This window comes from Mauremys mutica, chromosome 2 (assembly GCF_020497125.1).
Source record: "Mauremys mutica isolate MM-2020 ecotype Southern chromosome 2, ASM2049712v1, whole genome shotgun sequence".
In the NCBI taxonomy this organism is placed as follows: Eukaryota; Metazoa; Chordata; order Testudines; family Geoemydidae; genus Mauremys; species Mauremys mutica.
Window position 1 is genome coordinate 58,929,488 of NC_059073.1, and position 23,423 is coordinate 58,952,910.

Genomic DNA, 23,423 nt, shown 5'->3' on the forward strand with positions numbered 1-23,423 from the left:
TTTTTTTGTAATAGGACAGCAGTTCTCTCAGTAAGTCTTTTAATCAATTATTGTTGCTACTTAGGTGTCCTGTTTCATTAGTCATTATTTTGTCTTATTTTTGCCCACATGGTTTTATGTTTAAGATTTTTTTTTTATTAAGGTGTCAAGTGCTGAGACAAAGCAGTCCAGCTGCTTCAAGCTTAGCTCTTAATGCATTCATAATGTTTACAAACAAACATGAGTAACACCATTTGGGTGTGAGGAAAGGCCATGTAGTCTCTGACCACAGCACTGGTCCTAAGAGAGTGCAGCAGTCTGTCAATGACTAAGAAGCCTGGTTCCAGTTGATTTTAGCAGCCTAAGAATATTCTATACATTCATCTAACTTGCTATCCTGAAAATCTCTTAAACTACTGTAGGTCAAATATTTACTTTGTGCCCTGGGAAGATAGAATCTGTTGTCAATGCTCTCAGCTTGAAGGAGACTCAGTCACTATTCCCTGGGTACAGCTTCAATCTATTTGATTGGCTAATCAAAGATAGCGCCTTGGAAAGAGTCCAAAGCTCTGTTCACATCACCATCAAGTGGATCTCTTTACACGCTCTGCAGAAAAAACTATTTAATTACTTACTGCATGTGCCTACATCTAGGTTAGAAGTGATTTGATAACACTCTTCAGGTCTCAAAATCCCATAAAAGATAGACCAGTTCTAAACTTTAGTGGTCAAACCCATGAAGGGCTTGTTGAATTTGAACTATCCCTCCATTACAATCTTCCCTGTGTCATAGGATATTAATAGGCTTCTTACTACACTGATTAAGCGTCCTTTAGAGCCTCTAGATTCTTGTGAGCTCAAGTTTCCTAAATCGAGTGTTTATTCCTGGTGGCAGTAGATTTATTGCTGCTTCTAGGATTCATGAGCTTCAGTCCACAGTGACTGGTCCTGTTTTGTGCACTCATCCTAAATTCCTTCTGAACATGGGGCCAGCTAGAGTGACCAGCTTTGCATCTGATCTAACAAAGGCTGCCACGTGATGTTCTCTATATACATTTATGAAACATTACTGATTAGACTTAGCAGCATACAAATACTCAGCTAAGCCTATCAGCACTTCAGTCCAGAAAGAGACTTTGTCGGTGGCCTAAATTCATTTTATTTTTTAGGATACCATTGTGTGGTGAAGCAGTTAAACCTGATTCTCCATTGAGTAATCATTTACACCACTGTAAAGTGAGTGCAAAATTATATTCTGATTTGTAGCCTTTCATATCCATTTTGCACTATATAAATGACTACCCTGGGTGCAGGGCAATGGAGAATCAAACCCTTTATGTCTAGAGCACTTCCCTGCTATTACATGTGGAAACAAGCCCTGAAGATTGAAGAGATACAGCATCATAAGTGCTGTCTTCAGAGAACTATTACGTGGAAATAATTTCTTTTCAGAATATTGTTTTTTGGGATTAAATGATCCATGCTTGCCTCTGGTAACTTAAAAAAAAATCTCTTCAGCTAATATTTCTGAGGTTAGTGAGGGTGGAAAAAATGCACTTTTCCTATTTTAAAGAATTCTGTCCATAATTCCTTGGTTTGATTTAGATAGCGCTACAGCAAAAATGTCTGAAATTTGAATTCTGGTTTGGACATAACAAGTAAAAATTCCTACAAGGCTAATACTACAGGAATTACGGGAACAGCCACCTTACTAGACCTTTGCAAGGTATGCAAGCTGAATAAGCAAATAGCTTTAGAGAGAGCAGCTGAACTTGGGAGCTGCGCAAGCCACTTATTACAACTGCTTTTACATTTTTTTCCCTCTTTTCATTTTTCTTAAAATTGAAAGCTGGGATTTTCAAAGGAGTCTAAGGCCTGGTCTACACTAGAAAATTTGGTCAGTTTAACTATGTCTGTCAGGAGTGTGAAAAATCTACAACCCTGGGTGGTATAGTTAGGCCGACCTAAGTCCCCATGTAGACAGCACTAGATTGATGGAAGAATTCTTCTACCAGCCTAGCTGTAGCCTCTCAGGAAGGTGGATTACCTATGCTGATGAGAGGAATCCTTCCCGTTGGCATAGGTAGTGTCTACAGTGAAGCGCTACAGCACCAGTGCTGCTCTAGTGTTTTAAGTGTAGACAATTCCTAAGTTAGTTAGGCTTGGTCTACACTAGAAAGTTATAGTGACATAACTAAGTCAGTCAGGGGTGTGAAAAAAACACACCTCTGATCGATGTAGTTATGCCGACATAACCCCCAGTATAGAAACAGCTAACTCAGTGGAAGAGTGCTTCATCAACATAGCTAATGGTTTTCAGGAAGGTGATGTCACTGACAGAAAAGCTCTTTCTGTATTTACGCTGCAGGGCTAGACCAGCAGGGCAATGCCAACATAGTTGCCATAATGTAGACATACTCAGACACCCAGTCCCTGTTGAAATTCAGTGGGAGCTAGGAGCCTAATTCCTTTGGGGGGTCCTTGGAAAATCATGCCTAAAAATATTAAATGCAAAAACCTAGCATTTATGCAGCATTAGGGCTGCAAAGTCAAGCTTCTAAAAGCCAGAAAATTCAAATAATTAAGGTGGCTCTGGCACTAGCGCTCCCGTTTGACAGGTACTGCCCAGCTATACTCTGAATAGGGTTAGAGGACATGATTATAAAAATGTATAAGCCTTTTCTATGCTTTTGCTTCCACCGTTGCTATCCCTGATGGAGCTGGTAAATTATGAGCCTGATGCTAGGCAGTGTGGATTCAGACATTAACAGGATTTGCAGTGTGGTCAAACCGACCTTAATATTAAGAATTTCCTGATTTTTGAGTACCTGAACGTACACCCTTAGTGTAATAGGGCAATCTGCCTCTTTAATAGCCTGAGGGCGGGAGGGACAGGGAGCAGCTGATCCCACCCCAGAGAGAAGCCCAGCAGACAGGTGCTGGGATCAGTTGACACAGCTGATCAGTATCTTGTGATTGGCCCACACTGTCAGCTGAAATATAAAGGAGAGCTCAGCCATGAAGGTGGGTGGGGAAAAAGGTAGGAGAGAGGATACTCTCTGACAGAGCAGGAGGCGGCAGGCGGAGCACTCTCCCTCAGCAGCACTGGAAAGGGCCCTACCTGGTAGCTACCAGAGGCTCCCAGTCTAAATCTGTAACTAGACTGTTGTTAGTGTTCCCTTTTTTGTCTTTGTCTTGCTTTGTTTGGGAAGACAATAAACAGAGCCCCGAAGAAAGGAACAGAAACCTAATCTGGGTGTGGCTGTCTGTCTATCCCCAGCTAGTGACGAGGGGTACCAGCCTACACTTAATGACTACATTTAATTTACCTGTTTCTTTTATTTAAATATGTGTAGGCAATAAATGTATCAAAATCCCATTCTTGCCCTCTTGATATTTGACAAGCTGATTCCTAATTTTAGCACCAATATTGGGAATCTATTTTTTACAGTTGCACTTGTGCTTTATTTAACACACACTCCATTTTGCCTCTGTCTGGCTCACTGCCCACACAGCTGTCATGGAAACTGCCCTTGTGCATGACATTGCCTTAATTCTTCCACCTACAGATTCCCAAGCAACTCTAGCTATACCATGGAAGATTCACTGCACAGCTCTCCTGATACATGCTCGCGCTCTCTCCCTCTCCCCCTTTCTAGTTGCTGGCCCTCCCTTTATGTGCCTTACCATTTGTTTATTCTTACTTGAGACGTTCAGTTGATAGCACGATAGTGTGTATTTATATATATAATCCAGTTATAAATTCTTCTTCTCTATTCTGGCACATGCACCAACTACACATGGCATTAGATAACTTTTTTGTGTCTTAAATATTTGCCCCGCACATCATGCCAATGCATGTGCTCACGCACGCGCACACACTGTTACACAGTTGGTTTTGATAGCTGTCTGCTTTAAATAAGCATTTTTGTTACATGTAGTTACTTAGTAAGTGGATTCAGAGGCTAGACTAGAGCATTCAGGCTCCAGTGTTTCAATCTCAGCTCATTTTGATGCAACCTTGGACAAGTCCATCTCTCTGTCTCTTCATTTACCCCACTGAATGAAGAGTATATTAACACCAATAATGACACTTAACATAGGCGCTTGTGAGGATTAATGTCATTAGATGGATTGCTCTAAAAGCAAAGCATTGTTTTAACCTTCAAAGCTTCCTTTTTTTTGTCATTTTTAGCATCACTAAATAAAAATATTGTTAGGGTGAAATCCTAGGAGATGTGGGAGGCTTATACTGCCGCTAACCTGTTGTAGTTCCTGAGTGAGGAATGCAAAGGAGCTGTGCAAGGGCACTCTGCAGCCTCCAGTGCACCATGAGCAAAGCTTCATAGTGGTATGCTATGTGAGAGGGGAGAGAAGACATGGAAGCAAAGGCCTGGAGCATGGTCAGTGAGTCTATCCTGCAGATCCTCTGAGCTATAAAAGCAGAGGTGGGGATTGGTAGCCTATAGCTCCTAGACAAACCCATTTTCTACAGTTGTGGACAGCCAGCAGAGACACACTACTTGCTACAGTTTCAGCCTAATGATTCTGGTCTTGAGTCCCATGATCAAGTGACAATGCAGTTTGTTCATTTGGGCATGCTCTCTTGTCTAGTATATCACTCTGAGAGGACAGCATAGAAAAAATCTTATTCAAAGAACATGCAGTGTAATTGTCGTACTGGCATGTACTGAAATAACTTGGGTTTTTTAAATCTTATTTTAGACTGGACCAGAATATGGTCAAGGAATGAACCCCATTAGCCGCTTGGCTCAAATCCAGCAGGCCAAAAAGGAGAAGGAGCCAGAGTATATTCTTCTTTCAGAGAGAGGGATGCCTCGTCGCCGAGAGTTTGTTATGCAGGTATTGTTGGATGTTATATTAGGAAAGATTCCTTTATTCTGTTATGACCAAGCACAAGAAGAGCAATGGTGGAATATAAAGCTGATCCCATCTAACGTTGTTTAGCTTTTTACATATCATACAGTTAAGCAGCGGGAGTACAAAATTTGCTGCTAGCCTTTTTTTAAAAAGGGCTATTTGACCTTTTCCTTTCTGTAGATGAAATAAATCCAATTAGATGTATAATCCCTTTCAAAAGTGATAGCTATTTTCCCTCTGGTGTTTTTGCTTTTTTTTTTTTTTTTTCCCCATGTAAAAAGAACAAGAATACTTGTGGCACCTTAGAGACTAACAAATTTATTTGAGCATAAGCTTTCGTGGGCTACAGCCCACTTCTTCGGATGCATAGAATGGAACATATAGTGAGGAGATTCATGCTCTCTGTATGTGTATATATATCTCTCCTCACTATATATTCCATTCTATGCATCCGAAGAAGTGGGCTGTAGCCCACGAAAGCTTATGCTCAAATAAATTTGTTAGTCTCTAAGGTGCCACACGTACTCCTGTTCCTTTTGCGGATACAGACTAACACGGCTGCTACTCTGAAACGTTTTTTTTAGTGTTGTTCTTATTACACCTATTTCTTTTATTCCTTATTTTACTGTCTGTTCATGATTTACTTTATTGTTTTTGTTTTTTTCTTTTCTACATTATCCTGACAAAAGCTTTGTGATGACTGATGGATGAATTTAGAAAGATCAGAGACTGTAATACACAGCAGTCAAGGGCCGGGGAGAGTGCTTCTCCCCACCGGGGCAGCTCCAGAGGGAGGCACCTCTTCCCGCCTACGTGACCCTTGATAGCCTAGGTCGTGCAGCTTAGAGGGAACTTAGGGCGTAGCCCATTAAACTTATGTTTTCACTGAACTTAAAAGCTTACCTTCATGTTTTCCCATCTTGCCCCACTTTCTCTTTTTGCTCTAGAATTGCGTTGTTACCCTCAAAATTTAGTGGCCTTTATTTGCAAGGTGTTCAATACTATAATGAACTCTCTTTAAACTAAAATGTTACTTTTTCCCTTCAGTTTCCTTATTTGAGAGTTTCCATTAGGTCCTTAGAACTGTGGTTTCTAATTTTTTTCACATTGTGTAAGTCTTAGTCTGATATGGTTCTGTGTACAGTCAGAAAGGGTGCTATGAACTACAGATCAGTGTTTGAGAACAATTGCACCTTGAATTTGGACCTGCTTTGTAGGCAACCTCCATACTTTAATAGTGAAATATTTGGCTTTGGAGGAGAAAAAAACTTTACACTAGACTGTGTGATTCCTTTGCCTAAGAAGACTCTTGTGAAAGGGGGAGTTAAAGTAATTCTGTAGCCCAGCTGCCTTTTTATGAGTGTTCATAAACAGTGTAGCCTAAACAGGGACTTTTGGCCTTGCTTTATAATGCTTTCACACTAAAATGATACTGCTTTTTTTCTCCCACCAGACGTCCCAGTGGATTCATTAGTGCATGCAAAAAACTTATCTAAGTAAAAAGTCTTTTGTATAAACTACTTAAACAATGTTTTCATTTGATTTAATTGAATGTGGAAGTAAAATATCCAGAGATAATATGTTCATTTTTATCTGTCTCACAAAGAGCAAGTTTAGATGTGATGAAATGGATCCAATTACTTGTCCTGACCATTACATAAACAGAAGAAAACCTCTGATGACATTAGTTGGTGTTCTGTTCCCAAAGTTAATTTAGGAAAGCTCTCTCTTTGTAGTCAGACCTTTAATCCTTGATAGAGGTTATAATAATAGCCAAACCAGTTTTACAGGTCTGAGAAATAGCAACACATTGATTTATTGTGCACTATGCGATAAATTATCATTTTGTCTCGCCTCATTAAGGTTCTTCAATTTTATTACATACGAGCTCATTGCAATTTGGTTAGTTTCTAATCATGACTGCAAAGTTAACTGTTATGTCAAGCTCCAGATAGAAGTTTTCCATAATTTTGGACCTTTTTGCTTAATTATACCTTCTTTAGTTTGCAGAGGATATTTAGAGCATTTGCTTGTTTCTGTATATACAGTAGATATTTAAAACCAAAACAGGATAATTTAAACATTTTTGTAAACAAAGATTTATTTGGTAAACAAGTACACGGAAAACATGTTGACTTTAATTAACAAGATTTTTTTATCTCTTTTTCAAAAGCTGATATTTTAGAATTTAAAAAACAGTAATTTTTGAGACATTTGACCTGTGAAATTTTTGTTTGGATTGTTTGATGAAGTAGATTATTGCTTCCTAACCATTGTATATACTTTTGCAACCATACACCATTTTTGAAACAGGATCTGGCAAATAAATAAAATTTCTGAATGCACCAAATAAAATACAGGTATTGAAGAATTGTGTATGACCTGAGAGTGAATAGAGGACATTTGAGGGACAATAGTCATAAACTAAGAGCATGCAGCTTGCACAGTTTATGAATGGCAGCAGAGCCCAAAGACTAAATTACAGTGTTATGTTCTCTTTGTGGACATCTGTTGTTTGTAATATGTCATTTTTATTTTGAAGTTTTAACTTCCTTTCCTATGTGGGGCTTCTTGGTTGGCAGGAAATCCTTTATGTTGTAGATACCACACTTCCAATGAGAACTCAACTTTTCAGAAAATGTGTTGATGGAAGATCATCCAAGGGCACAGGCGTAACTGTTGAAGGGGAAGGAGAGGATCGTGCCCTGCCCAAATCTCCCCTCCCACCCCGCTCCATGATTTCCATTCCAATATTGTTTGCCCTATAGGAAGGAAGGATAAAGATGAAAAGCGTTCTTCCTCTTCCTCCAAAACATGCAATGCTCTTTCTGTTAATGTCCATTTAATTTCCCCTGGACCAAGCCATTCTCACTGGGAACTTACACTGGCATAGAGATGTCTCTCAGGGGTGAGAAAAATCCACACCTTGGAGAGACATCGCTATGCCAGCCCAACCACTGATATAGACATTGCTAGGTCAACATAAGTAATATCTACATTGAAGCACTACACATAAATTCAAGGAGGATAGGTCCATCACTGGCTATGAGCCAAGATGGTCAGGGATGCAGCCCCATGCTCTGGATGTCCCTAGCCTCTGACTGCCAGAAGCTGGGAGTGGACAACGGGATGGATCACTCTATGATTACCTGTTCTGTTCGTTCCCTCTGAAGCACTTCGCACTGACCACTGTTGGACAACAGGATTCTGGGCTAGATGGGCCATTGGTCTGACACAGTAGGGCCATTCTTTTGAGATACCCATATTTCCACTTTGCTCTGGCTCCTAATGATGCTGATTAACTTCTGGAGGGCTGCTGTGGCCAGTACATCCTGCAGAGGAGGAGGAGGAAACTCAGAAGCTATATCACTTCCTTCTCCGGAGGGGAGGCAGGAGAGAGCAAGAGCTTGGGGGCGGGGACATCAAAGGATGCAGAGAATAGGGCCAGGGGTACGCAGAGTACAAGGGAAGACACAGAAGTGCACAGGCCTGGGGGACGGGGCACACAGTGCAATACACATAACTTTCACAGGCACAGTCATGTACAGACACTCACGCTTTTATGGTATGAGTAATGGGCATGGTGTTTCTGGGATGAGAGGCTTTCAGAAAGAATGGAAGCAAGCTTGTCTATGGAACCAGCTGCTTGTCCCCTCCCCTCAGATTTTGGTAAAGTAATTAGTCCAATAGCCCCCTCTCAACTTTTTTTTTGGTTGCATGTGTGTCCAAGGGGCTGATGCAACTGACTGTACATCAACAAGGTTGTTGCAGTGTGATGCTAGACTGTCACAAATTTATCAGTGATTGTGAGCAATATTTTTGTTTAATTTTAAAAGGTCAAAATAGGCAGTGAAATTACTACTGGAACAGGCCCCAACAAGAAAATAGCTAAAAGAAATGCAGCAGAAGCGATGTTGTTACAGCTTGGTTATAAAGCCTCCACTCCTCTTCAAGATCAACCAGAAAAGGTGAGAATTGATCATTGTGTGGCTCAAAATCCAGTTCCATAAGATGCTGAGCTCTTGCAACTCATCACTTTGCAGGAACTGGTGCAGCCTCATTAAAGCCAATTGAGTTGTGTGGCTGGTCATGTTCTTCCTTTAGCTGCAGCTACATAACTTCATTGGATGGTAACTGCAACCCCTTCCTCTGCAAGTGTAATTGAGGACAGAATATATATGTATGTGTGCATGAATTTCATATTACCAAAATGCTCCTCTTTCCTTTTCTTCCTTTGTGTGTCCCTGTTAGGATATTTCTTCCTCTTTGGGGTTCCAAATCTTGAATAGATCATTAACTTTCATGTATGAAATAGTTTTGATTTTTTGGCTCATTTACTCCAAACAGAAGCTACATTACCGAACCATCTAATAGTTAGGGTGAGCAGCTAGCTTGACTCAAGTACTGTACTTTATAATGGTGTATCACATTCTTGTGGTTGCCTCAGCATACACTCAAGGCAAGTATCTATTTATGCCAACTGACATTTCAACATGAATTTAAAAGCATGCTGGTGGGTTTTTTTTTTGTTTTGTTTTGTTTTTTGCTCAAGGGCAACCTAATCGTTGGACAAGAAAATGTGGTTGTGCCAATTTTGTTTGGACCCAGAAAGAGCCACTCAGGACAGAGATCTTGGAGTCATTGTGGATAGTTCTCTGAAAACATCCACTCAGTGTGCAGCGGCAGTCAAAAAAGCGAACAGAATGTTGGGAATCATTAAGAAAGGGATAGATGATAAGACAGAAAATATCATATTGCCTCTCTAAATCCATGGTACACCCACACCTTGAATACTGCTTGCAGATGTGGTCACCCCATCTCAAAAAAGATATATTGTAATTGGAAAAGGTTCAGAAAAGGGCAACAAAAATGATTAGGGGTATGGAATGCCTGCCATTTGAAGAACAATTAATAAGACTGGGACTTTTCAGCTTGGAAAAGAGATGACTAAGGGGGGATATGATAGAGGTCTATAAAATCAGGACTGTGTGGAGAAAATAAATAAGGAAGTGTTATTTACTCCTCATAACACACGAACTAGGGGTCACCAAATGAAATTAATAGGCAGCAGGTTTAAAACAAACAAAATTAAGTATTTTTTTTCACACAGTGTAGTCAATCTGTGGAACTTCTTGCCAGAGAATGTTGTGCAGGCCAAGACTATAACAGGGTTCAAAAAATAACTAGATAAGTTCAGGGAGGATAGGTCCATCAATGGCTATTAGCCAGGATGAGCAGGAATGGTGTCCCTAACCGCTGTTTGCCAGAAGCTGGGAGTGGGCGACGAGATGGATCACTGGATGATTACATCCTCTGTTCATTCCCTCTGAGACACCTGGCATTGACCACTGTCAGAAGACAGAATATTGGGCTAGATCAGGGGTTCCCAAACTTGGTTCGCGGCTTGTTCAGGGTAAGCCCCTGGTGGGCTGCAAGACGCTTTGCTTACCTGAGCGTCCGTAGGTACGGCTGCTTGCAGGTACAGCTGCTCGCAGCTCCCAGTGGCCGCAGTTCGCCGTTCCCAGCTAATGTGAGCTGCGGGAAGTGTTCTTATAGGTTATTTCTTAAAAGGAAATTGTATTGAATGCATGTTGTAAGTTCCTGTCTCAGTGACATGCTACTTAGCAGAACTAGAGAAAGAAATTACCTAAATTTTGGGATGAGCAGAAAAATAATCAATATTTTCTGCTGGTCAGTGTGTTTATAGTAAGTAAACTGAGGCATGAGACTAATATTCATTTTCAGCCTCATGTTATGTGCACCACCAAGTCATTTAATCCACCTAGATATTTTAATTGCAGTTCAAAAGCCTACCCAGTGAACAATAAGTTCTTATGTTTCACTTGTCCAGACCAGAGTTGGAGAATAGGATTTGTTTTACTGGGGCTAAATTATCTGCTACGAACTGAGTTCAGAGCTTCCTGCTGTTAAACATTTTATTTCATTAATTTTTCTTTAAAAAATGCTTTTTGTTCATATCTGACCAAATTTTCTGATGCAATAATTTATACTATAATTAAAAAAATGTACCTGCAAACATGTAATTGTGCACATGCGTTGGGTAATTGCGTGCTCAGGTACTGGTTTACCCATCTGCCTATTTCCACAGGTGCAAATTAGGTGGTGGTGGTTCAGAATTTAATCCTTAAGGTTTTTATATGGAGTGTGACTTTCATTCAGAGGTATATTTTAATATTAAGAGTGTCGCTTTAAAAAGATAGCTGATTTTCTCAAAAGAATGGATTTGGAGGTTTTGATGGTTATAAATAGAATCTCCTCTGGAGATGTGCGGGTCCACGACAAATAAAGATTTTTTTTTGTACTTTAAGGAGTCATGTCCATTGATACTGTCATTCAGAAGTAAAAATCTGGAAAGAAGTACCCTTGTAAAATCATTTAAATGCAAATATTGTTCCTTTCTTTAATGATGTATAGTATGACAGGTCACTATTTAAAGGGACCCTTTCAATAAGGTAATTTTATTTCAAAGTTGAAAAGATCGGACAAGGGGATTTTCTCCCATTCTTCCTCCTTCCTTTGGTGAATTTGGTTCTGTTTTTTTACCATAGTCTTCTCCCATGAATCCCCCCTCTTTGTTTAGTATATATTTCACCTTATAGGCTCTGTTCCTTTTTTGGTTCTTTAACTGGCTCCTGGACTTCACCTCCTCTCTTATTCCTACTTCTAGCCATGTATTCTCTGTTCCTCCATCTGGGACTTACCTTCTTCCACTTTCCCTTTTTAAGTCTTCTTCTCTTCACCTTCTTCTTTCTCCTTCCAAAGCAATTCAGGCCTGGCCTAAAAAGGCTATGAAGACTGCTGGTGGCTGCTTGTCCCTTCTTCTTGCTTTCTCCTTTCCCTTGCACAGGAGGTGCCCTAGGCTCAGTGCCCCTCCCCCTTTAGTACTCTTTTCGCTACATAGCTAACCTAGACATGCATACGTGTGCACTGTTGCCTTCCTTAGCTGAGTAATGTGAGTTGAGCAAAAATCCTCACCGTGCATGCCCAGCATGCAGTTTTTAAAGGCTCATAACTCACTCAAATCAAAACCAGTTTTCATCAGAACACTTGAACTTCTCCACAATGAAGGGTATTTCTCAGCCAATTCCAGTGTTTTAACTCCCTGCCATTTTGGCTGAAGTACTGTAAAAAAATAAAAAGGTCAAGCATGTTTTTAATAATGGGAGAGAGAGAGAGAGAGAGTGTGTGTGTGTTTATATATATTTTAATCATCTTGTAAATTGTCTGGCCTATTTTTGCTCAAATTTTCTCAGAAGAATTCACCATCAGGCAGAGATAAGGCCTGGAATTCAGCCCAAAGGATGATCTTTTGGAAGGCTTGCAAAAGTGAAAAAAGGTGGTTAGAATGGAAACCATTATGCAATCTTAACTAGGAATGGACACTGCTGCTTTGCTATACTATAATTATTAGCTCTTTGCTTGCAGGTTAATGCATTCTGTTTGAAAAACAGGTTTACTATGTACTCTGCAGATACAGATGTCTTGAGATTAGCAGGAAAAAAAGATAAGAAATACAATATTCTACTATTGTTCTGGACATAATGAGGAAATATGACACTGCATATACAAGCTGAAGATGTAAACCACATTCTTTTTACATCACAGATTTTATAAAATGGGAGTATTTAATATAATAGAACACATTACCTAATGTCCCCACACAGTAAGGGGGTAGGGGGAGAAGAAAATATCTGCTTATGAGAACTAATGAGAGTGCGCTACACTGCCATGTGGGAGAACTGGATTCATTTCCTAGTTCTTATCTCTCCTTTCTTAGGCAGGTATGTTATTGCTACAGGGGCAGTTTGATCAGCCTGTGGCAGGGTGAAACTGCCTCCCACCACTCAACCACCTTTGTAGATAGTTAAGGAGCAACATTGCTTGGTCTGTCTCACTTCCTCTTTGGCTGGAAGGAAGGTAAAAATATATGTATGGGTTACAGGGGTGGGGTTCCTCTGGGCTCTGATAGAAAACAGTTACGTTAGGAGAATGTTATGGTTGTGAAACGCTCTCAATTTAATTGTCAGTCTTCCAAGATCTAATTCTGAACAGTGCATAAAAATCCTAATTATGGACAGTAACTTGATATTGTTTCCTCTCATGGGCTCACTGTAGTGTGTTCTTCAGATCTAGGTTCAGTGGTAGATTTACAGTCCCTGTGTTCAGGGGAACATGGTTTGCTCCCTCTCTAATCTCTTGAGGGCACCTGGTGCCCCAAAGGAAGCAGCAGGCGTTTCTATGCTAAAGGAATGGAGGGCAGTAGGGAAGCTACACATAAAGGGGTTTAGCAGCAGGCATGCTACATGTACAGGTGCTGTGGATGACATTGAGACTGTCTCCCAGTGATCCCATTGGCAGTTCAGCTCCACGTTATCCCCAGCACCCCACTCTGCCTATAAGATACAGTCAGGCCCTATGTTAGCTGTGTGATAAATTTGTTTTGGAAAGCTTGTCTAGGCTCCAACCTGTGTCAGTTGAGAAGAAGCTAACAAAAAACAGAAAAAGAAGGAATCCAGCTTGCATAATATAACTTAACTTATAGTCTTGTTTTCTTCAGTGGCAGGAGTTTAGTAGTAACATTATTACTAATGTGACAGACGCGTTTGCAGTATAGCACGTCAGGTCTAGCCTCATCTCTTCTGGAGAGGTAGTAAAGAAACTAAGGGCTTGTCCTTCACTACCACGTTACATTGATGCAACTGCATTGATGCAGCTCCGCCGCTGTAGCGCATCTGGTGAAGATGCAGTATGCTGACAGAGAATGTTTTCCTGTTGGCATAATTACTCCCCCTCAACAACATGGTGCAGTGTAGGCACTGCTTTAAGTCGATGTAAGTTACATCGCTCAAAGAGGTGGCTTTTTCACATCACTGAGCAATGTAACTTATATCGACTTAAGTGGTAGTGTAGACAAGCCCTAAGAGCCAAATTAAGTCCAGCATTCCTGCCAGCAGCAAGTCATTCTTATAATACAGTACACTGGTTCTCAGCTTTTTCCATACCTTAATCCCATGTTACAACAGAAAAAAGTTTTAGGACCCCCTATCTCATTATCCTTGAAGACTAGTCTGGTGGTTGTGACTCCCTTAGATCTGATTGCAAGCTTCCAGGTCTAACACATAGTAAAGTTGTATCACTACAAAATGTTTGTTCCCCTAGAGCAATCTTTTTAGGCACCATAGCAATGTTTCCTCTCTTGGGAGGGAGTCATTCTGAAGATTTTTCATCTCCATACTTACGATAAAAAGGGGCCTGAGAAAATGTTTGTTCTCTAGGGCAGTGTTTCAGTCTGCCTCACCAGTGGGGGTAATAGTGAAAGATGTAATATAAACAGAACTCAGGCGTTTCTTCCCACCATGTCATCCAAGCTTACTCAGAGTAGGTTAGACAATATGGTGGTAAAAATGCTTGAGCTCTCTCTGCCTATACTACAGCTTCTACCAACACCAGTGGGGTTATGCTGCTGGGGAATTATGTATCCCAATTTTTCGAGTACAGATTCAGCCATAGGGAGGAGATGGTGTTTGCAGCATTTTTATTGAGGAGACACGTGATCTGCACTTTTGGGAGGGAAGCAGAGTGGATTGCTTGTGCAGAGTATACACAGGCAGAATGGCTCAGGAGGGCACTCCAGCACAACAATCAGAAGCAGCCATCACTGCTGCTTTGCAAAGGTACGGTATATTGCTTCCAGGACTGATAGTCTGGCTTTCCTCGGTGTGGATCAAATGAGTCTCTTAAATTTCCACGTAGCTTTACTTGGGCATAGTGACCTGCACAGCAATGCCTCCTTTGGGCCATGACTTGGTCATGTAGTTTGTCTCTGGGAGGCAGGGATGACACAAGCAGGAGCCAGGGAGGAGGTGTGGCCTTCGTCACATCTCCAGCCCACTGGCCATGCTAACTTCAGGCCATGGAGCTCTGCTGGTTGTATTAGCTGGCCTCTCCCAACCCGATGCTCAAGAAAGCACTGGATCTGTAGTGTAGCTGGCCCTTAGGCAGAGTGCTAAAAAAGAAAGAGATTCCCTGCCCTGTACTCACCTCACCAATCCCATCTCACACAGAGAAAACCAGAATTTGACTCTGGGGATGGGATCAGGGAGTAGCAATATTTTAATTTTAACCAGCTTTTATTTCTGCCACTTCATTGCTTCCAGAGAGGTCCGTTCACTGTAGGTGACATTAATGTGAGACAACTGCACTAAAGATGACTTACTGATGCATGGAATTCTTGTTAAACTCCCTGTCATGGTGAAGTTAATAAACAGTAAAGAGAGAAGTGAAAGTTGGAGTTGGAAATGTTAGCAGGAGGAGATGGAGGCCAGACAGTGATAGCACTGTAGGGCAAAGAGGGTTCTGCTAATGCTGCAGGGGAGGCAGGGAGACCCAGATAAGCTAAAAACCTCAGGATAGGACTCTGTCATTGTCGTAAATCTCAGCCTTTTGGGAAAATGTTACCCTGCCTTTTGGCCATTTCAGTCTACCCCCATCCCTGCCTCCCAGAGACAAACTACATGACCTAGTCATGGCCCAAAGGTGGCACTGCTGTGAGGGCCACTGTGCTCATGTAAAGCCATATGGAAATTTAAGAGGTCCATTTGATCCACATTGAGGAAAGCCAGACTATCAGTCTTTGAGCTGATTGTGAGATGGAACACAGGCCATTGGTAAGCTGGAACTTGTGTCTCCACGTTCACATAGAAATCTGGAAGGTTACAATTGTGAGAGCCTTAAGAATGCCTTATCTTTGAAGTTATGTGTTTATTCATATTTTCAAAATAGGAGTGAGTTGTTAAATACCCAGCGTTAGACCCACTGGCCTCCTCAAAATAGCTATCTACTGACACTAGCAACTTATAATGGAAATTGGAGTAAATTAATCCCGATCTGGCGTAATATTATAAAATTACAGTAGTTGTCTTTTGACAGTTTTACAGCTTCCTGCACAAAATCTGATTTTGACTGCTGGCTAGATATTGGGTTAGATTGGCCTATTCCAGCATGTGAGTTCTTAAGTTGAAGGCTAGATGGTGCCATTTAGGCACTCCACTGGCCCTGGGGAACTTGTGGAAGGATTGTGTCTCATGGCATTTTGTTTTAAATCTGACTAATCAAATGTTAGAGAGAGAAGGTAGGTGAGCTAATATCTTTTATTGGACCAATTTCTGTTGGTGAGAGAGACAAGTTTTCAAGCTACGCAGAGTTCTCCTTCAGGTCTGGGAAAGGTACTAAGAGTGTCCAGCTAAATACAAGATCAAATAGTTTAGCATAAGTAGTTAGCACACATTTTAAGGAAACTATATCGGGTATCATCAAACAACTACAACCCATACTTGATGATAATCCCATCCTGAATAAAATCTTTCCTGCACTCCCGCTTCTGGCCTTCAAACAACCTCCCAACCTCTCTAAACTCATCGTCAGAAGCAAGCTCCCCGCAGACCAGGACACGCCAACTCAGAGTGGCACCAGACCCCACCAGAATAACAGATGCAAAACTTAGAGACATATCTCCACTGCTACAGCGATCAATACCCACCACAGCACATACCTATCACAACAGGGGGTGTACCTCATCCAGTGCCCTAAATGCCCCAGTAACAACCATGTGGGTGAAACCAGACAATCTCACTACATTTGTAGATGAACTCACCCAGGAAAACGATAAAAGACAAACACACCAGATCACCTGTGGGTGAACACTTTTCACTCTATATCTGATCTATGAGTCCTCATTCTCAAAGGAAACCTCCAGAACACTTGGAAAAGAGGAGTTTGGGAGCTTAAATTCTTAACTGGGCTAGACACAAAAAATCATGGTCTTAATAAAGACACTGGATTTATGGCTTATTACAGCAGTCTGTAACCCACTAACCCTCCTTTTTTTCCTATGACTACAGGAGTGTTAATGGCCACCTCACTGTGAATGGTCCCTTCTCTCTCTCTCTCTCTAATATCCTGGGACCCTCGCTACAACAACAATGAATAATCAAAAGTTAAACATGTTTGCTAATCCGAGCCCAGTCCCTGGTGAAATGGTGCTCACATCTTTATTGTTGATCTTTTGGCCTGAAGCTGGTAATGTTTATTCATGGGGAGGTTTAGTACTGGAAGAACCTGTTTCAAATGAAAATGAAGGTGCTCAAGCAAAGCTGTGTGGGCAGGTTTGTCAAGGACCTCTCCATGTGTGTGTTTAGCTTTGGTCAATTCAAACAGCTACTCTTTTAAAATGGAAATGTTTCTTCACAAAACTTTTTAATACTTTCTGTAAAAATATATTTGTGCTGGACTTATTTCTTTTTTCTTTCTTTCCTTTTTTTAAACTGTGCCAGCCAGGGGAAAACAAAGGCTGGAATGGCCAAAATGTTGGGTTTCCTGAGCCAACGAGTAACAGTGAGTATTACTACTTATATTCATTCAGATTTAACTTTTAGGCACCTTCCCATTAGGTATTTGATTATTTGAAACAACTAAAATGATTTATCTAGTCATTATGGACATTTTAGTTAGTCTTTTTTATCAGAAATTGTCTGAAAAGTTTTCTGTGGTGTATCTGCCTTACGAGTATAGACCTGGTAGTGTTCTATACCAGTGGTTCTCAAACTTTTTTACTGGTGACCCCTTTCACATAGCAAGTCTCTGAAGGTGACCTCCCCTTGTAAATTAAAAACACTTTTTTAATATATTTAACACCATTATAAATGCTGAAGGCAAAGCGGGGTTTGGGGTGGAAATTGCCAGCGTCTGACCCCCCATATAATAATTTTGCGACCCCCTGAGGGGTCCCAGCTCCCAGTTTGAGAACCCCTGTGCTATACTATAGCAAGAGCAAAATGGCATATTCTTTGTTTAAAAACGGAGTGGATTTTCATGCTTATTTTGAAATGCATTAATTATAGAGCCAGTTAGGCATTGTCTTCATAAGAGAAAAAGTTTTTTCTGAACTCAGGTTAGCTCATACATGGTAATTAACACGACATAGAACCCTAGTGAAGACAAAGGGCTTGTCTACACTACCATGTTTTGTTGATAAAACTTATGTCAACACCCAAAAGTCGACAAAACAAAAATCGCCAAAGGGTGTTCACACTTGCTCCCTCTCTCGACAGATCATGTCCATATTGGGGACACCATCATCAACAGGGTGAGCAATGCACCATGGGTATGTATCCCACAGTGCATTGTTGTGGGAAGAAAGAGCTGATCGCTGTGCGAGTTCTCCCACAGCCCCATCAGCTGCCGAGAGCAGCATCATGAGTAGCTCTGTGAACTCTCTATGCTAAGGAATGGCAAAGCAGTACAGCAGTCTTCCTTCGCCCCCCCCCAACATCAGTCTGCCTGCTGCTGTGTTCCTAGTGCAGGGCAGAACAGGAGCATTCCAATGATTTGCTCTTTCTTTATTCCCCAAACGGAGCAGCACACAGATACTTCCCGGGGCTTTGAAAGGGGAGGGACACATGCCTCAGGGCAGGCATTGTGGGATACTGGCGTAAGCCAGTTCTGTCGACAAAACAATCAGCAGTATCTACACTGGCTCTTTGTTGATGATAAAGAGAGAGGAAAAGACAAAAGTCTCTCATAGGGGTGGAAGTGTTTTTGTCACCAAGACTGGGCATTTTTTCATGACAAAAGTCACATTGTAACATGTACGCTCTTCCTGTTTTGTCACCAAAAGGCAGTTTTTGGCAACAAAACTTGGTAGTGTAGACAAGGCCATAGTAGTTGTAATTTTCACAATAGCAGATTGAAGTAAACTCTAGGTTGCTTCCAGCGTTTACCTGTGTAGCCTGCAGGCTACATCCCAGGAAAGACACTCTGCCATGCCCAAGTCTCTTTCAGGACACAGTTTTATTGTCCAACATAAAACTTAGGCAAAACATCAAAACAAAAAGCACTTCCTTTGCCCACGATCAGCCACAACACCCAGCGGCTTTTCCTCTTGTCTCTCTCAGTGCTGAATGGAGGACTCACTCTTCCCTTCAATACTGCTGCTTCAGGGCCTACTACAGGAGCCCATCTCCCACCTGCAGCTCCTCCTCAACTGAGCTACTTGTTGGCTTGTATAATCACTTGCTTCCAGCCCAGCTGGGTCTGATTGTTGAACAGGGCTGACTGCCCCCAGGCTCCTGGCTATTAAAGGGGCAGACCACCTTGTTAGCACATGTGAAAACTACAGACTGCCTTGTCTTCACTAGGATCTTACCCCATGTTAAGCTATGTCTACATTACAGACCTTACAGTGGCACAGCTGTACCACTGCAGATGCACCGCTGTAAGGTCTCCTGTGTTGCTGCTCTATGCTGGTGCAAGAGAGCTCTCCCACCGGCATATTTAAACCCGAGGTCTGTGTCCACAGTGGGTCATGGGAAGTGGAGCACAGTTGGTTACAGCCGCTGCTGGGTGGCAGCCTGGAGATGTCAGTTGACTGGTAGCGGTAAAGGCCCGGGTTCTAGACCCATGGGGCCTTGCGTTCTGTTGAGATACTGCACAGATGAGCACACTAGACATGCATAGAGACACAGAGAGAAAGACAGAGTCTCGTTTAAGTTAAGTAGGGAAATAAAGGGATGTTTCAAATCTGGCTGCATAGGAGAACTTGAATAATTATTTTAATATTTGTTCTACAAGAGCTTCTGCATTCCCACTTGTGGGGATCTGGTGCCCCTCGCATTGAACAGTGGAACTACCTCAAAAAGCAGTGTTCATTGGGGGTGGTGCACAAGAGATCTCCTACAAGGGTGACATTATTGTCCTAGTCTATATAAAGGAGTACATCCCTCAAGCACCCCCTTCCACCATCACAGAGAGTGAACAGAACTCACCTTCATGACCTGCAGACTAGACATCCCTTTGACCCTACTTCAGAATTCCTAGCCTGTATCTGTGGAGACAAGAAAACTTTGACTGTGCATGTTTAGCCTGGTCTATAGTTTTAGGTTTTTTGAAACAATTACTTACTCCAAGGTGAGGGTTTACACCTACTTTAATCTATAACAGTTCAGCCCCCTAGATCGACTACATTAGAGAGCTTAGCAATAGAAGGGGGACCCCATGGTGCACAACAGGGATTACATAGTGCTCTTTCTACAATAATTACTTTTGTAACCAATCAAACAATGCACACATTGCAGTCAGTAAAGGAGAGAGAGAATACAGAATGCATAATATTTGCATTGCTCACACCATGCCTTTTGAAAAAACCTGAAATATTAGTCATCATCATCCTCCTCACCACCAGCGGTCATCATCTTGGTGTCTCCCGCTCATTAAAGCACTGGTATCCAGATCTTCTGCAGCTGGCCAGAAAACCATTATATATGCTGCCTCTATCTCCAGTCCTCCTGTCTCAACAGCAAGAAAGGATTCTGCATTGCAGCCAAGAGGGCATTCCACCTTGCAGCATGGAGGATAACCTGCTGACTTATTTTTCTGCTTTCAGAGGGTTCAAGCCTTTTTCTTGTCATCCAGTAAAGACTCCATCCTGAAATGCTATAAACCAACATGGAAATGGTTTACTATATATGGTATACTATACTTCACTAGTAAAGGATTTCCCCCATCTTGAGCTGGGGCCCTGCAGTGTCAGAGTACCTTCTTTAAGTTTCAAGGCTTAGCTATAGCCTCTCTAAAATCCATATGGCAGAAGTATCTGCTCATCAGATTTATGTTAAGGACAAACCCATCTTCTAACACTACAGTCTCCAGATTCTGTAAGGGTGTGTCTATGCTGCAGCTAGGAGTGAGCCTCCCAGCTGGGGTAGACCACCTCGCACTAGCTCCACCTGAGCTAGCACACTCAAAAAAGTGGTGTGGATGTTGTGGCTTGGACAGCAATTTGACTCTCAAGCCCACCTAATCTCCTGAGTCTGAGCTTGCATGGCTAGAGCCACAGCATCCACACTGCTATTTTTAGCACACTAGCTTGAGTGAAGCTAGCCTGGCTGAGAGTTTTTGTCCCAGCTGCAGTGTAAACATACCCTAAGAGCATGGTAAATGTGTTTTTCCTCCCTTAGGACGCTCCCTACTTTGTGGGACCTCAATCTTGTCCTACTGAAGCTGATGGACCCCCCTTTATGAGCTTCTTGCTCAAGCCTCTCTTAACTATCTAGCAATCAAAACATCCTTCTTGAGAGCAATTGCATCTGCTACGAAGGTGAATGAGCATAGTGCTTTGATGGCCCCTCCATCTTATACTATACTCCATCTTATACCATAAGGGCCATAGGTCACCATGAGGCCCCATCCCAGCTTCATGACTAAGATGGTCTCAGATTTCCACCTATCTCAATATATTCCCTTCCTGTGTTCTTCCTTAGAGCACTATTCCTACCCAAGGGAAACTGATTTGTATACACTAGAAGCAAGGAATTCTGTTTTTACCTGGAAAAGACCAAGCCATTTCAATGGTTATTTGTACCATCTGGGGAGAGATGTCAGTAAGAACCCATTTCCAACCACTGTCGTGTTGCACAGAGGCGAATTTTAAAGAACAGTCTTCTTTGAGCTTTGAGGGCCTTTGTCTATTCCCATTACACACCTTCCCCTTTACCTTGGAATTCTGTATAAAATCAGGACTTTGCAGTTAGGGAGAAGGAGCTGAGGTAGTTGGAGAGGTGTACTCCCTTTATGTAGAGTAGGTGATGAGGCCACTGCTGCAAGTTCACTCCCCCCAACAGACTCAGCTTTTTAAGTCAATGGCATGTGCCATTGACAGTTCCACAGCTCAATGCCATCTCCCTACGAGTGTGAATGTACAGAGGCGATTCTTGAAGAACAGTAACTAGTACATAATCTCTCTTTTGCAATATCAGCACCATTATTTTTTTTTAATATATGGTGGTGGTAAAATAATAGTTTTAATATAGGATGGGTTAAAGAGAACAAGGGGAGCATTTTCCTCATTCCCAAATCCTCATTTTAATGGAGTGAGGATAGAGAGAACACCAGTATATTGGGCAGGGTGGCCCCCAGTTGTATTTATGTAATGAAGTTAAAGCATCACACAACATCAAAACATTGCAGGAAAATGGAACTCTACATCACTGTCATGTGACACAGATAGCATAAAAACTAACCTTTCTGGGAACTGTAAGTCTAAAGTGGGCCCTGAGGTGTTTGTGTACCTCCTTGCTGCCCTCATTCAGCTTCATAGCAATTCTCTAACAGGTGAGCAGCTACTCTTCCAGCTAAGCTTGGGCCCTAGTTGGCAAAAATGCAGAGTCTTTGGTGGATTATGTTTTAGCTTCCTTTTGCATGCTAGTGTTCCTTCTCTTTCTTTGTCTGCTCGATGTGCAGTGTTTTCTTCTGAAACCATATAGACTAAAACTAGAATAGCAAAGTGAAGTTATCTGTTTTGTTAAAGAAACAATAGTAAATTGTTTACAAGAGAACAACAGATTCTGTTGCTTTCCAACTATATCTTGTGTGGGTTGTCACTGGAAAATACCCTCTGCTCTATTTCCTATAACATACCCACTTACTGCACCTTCTGCATCCCCCAGGACTAGTACCCAGAAGCTGACCAGTTACCCCTTCCCCTCTTCCCAGCTATTAAATACTCCAACAACCATCTTTGTGGCAAACTTCTCAATTCTACTTCCTCCTAACTGATAGCACTATCAGGCATTCTTTATACATCATAAAGAAGCAAAAAAAGGTACAAACCATTTTTCCCTAGGAAAGGTGTTCCACTTTTTCAAAGAGGTTAAACAGAAGTCTCTTCTCCAGTTCATGGGTGTTGTCCAAATGAAAATTGAAGAACCACAACTACCTCATGGAAAACATTATGTTTATAAACAGTTCCACCTATGTGTAAAATATTTACTGTTGTTTTTCGTCCTTAATCTTTTATTACTAAGGACTCTTGCATGAAATCGCGAACTTTGTTCCTTAGAAGTACATCTGCTCCTGCTGTTTATTCACCATCTGAAATCATAATCATCTGTTTGTGACAGAGTAATCATCTTCTCAGTAACTAATTGTGATGTCACAAACAGATGATTATGATTTCAGGTGGTGAACAAGCAGCAGGAGCAGATGAACTCCAAAGGAACAAAGATATTTGATCTAATGCAATTCTTCTAAGTAAAAAATAAGCCAAGAGAAAAATAGAGTGAGTGAGTCAGGGTAGTGTCTTAAATCCAAGGTTAAAAGGAACAGTACTATTTCCGTTTATATTGCACAGAATAGGATTGGGAACTTTGGCAATTGCCTTCAGATTATTAAGTATCTTTTGTGTTTTTGCTTACACATAATCAATAATATCACATAGAAATAATCCCTATTGATAGAAAATGTATAACTAAATTATAGGGAAAGTATTTGTTCTTTTACTTCATCTTTACATTTTTTGTAAAAACATAGCACAATAAATTAAGACTGATTTTCATGAAATTTTGTGTGCTTATAGATCTTGGCCTCAAAGAAGAAACACCATATACAGCGCTACCCCGCTATAACGCGGTCGGGGGAGCCCAAAAATCCCTAGCGCGTTATAGCTGAAACCCCGTTCGTTATATCGGGGTAGGGGCGGCAGGGCTCCG

General features: G+C 41.5%; 1 protein-coding gene across 5 annotated transcripts in view; it reads left to right on the top strand.

Annotated features, from left to right (window-relative positions):
- Positions 1-23,423, top strand: part of STAU2 (staufen double-stranded RNA binding protein 2) — a 218,373-nt gene that overhangs the window by 69,016 nt on the left and 125,934 nt on the right. For all 5 annotated transcript variants that reach the window (XM_045004505.1, XM_045004506.1, XM_045004508.1 and 2 more), the window contains 3 exons: positions 4,705-4,842; positions 8,697-8,828; positions 17,214-17,274. In XM_045004505.1, coding sequence (XP_044860440.1) covers positions 4,705-4,842; positions 8,697-8,828; positions 17,214-17,274 — 331 coding nt within the window. The remainder of the gene's footprint in view (positions 1-4,704; positions 4,843-8,696; positions 8,829-17,213; positions 17,275-23,423) is intronic.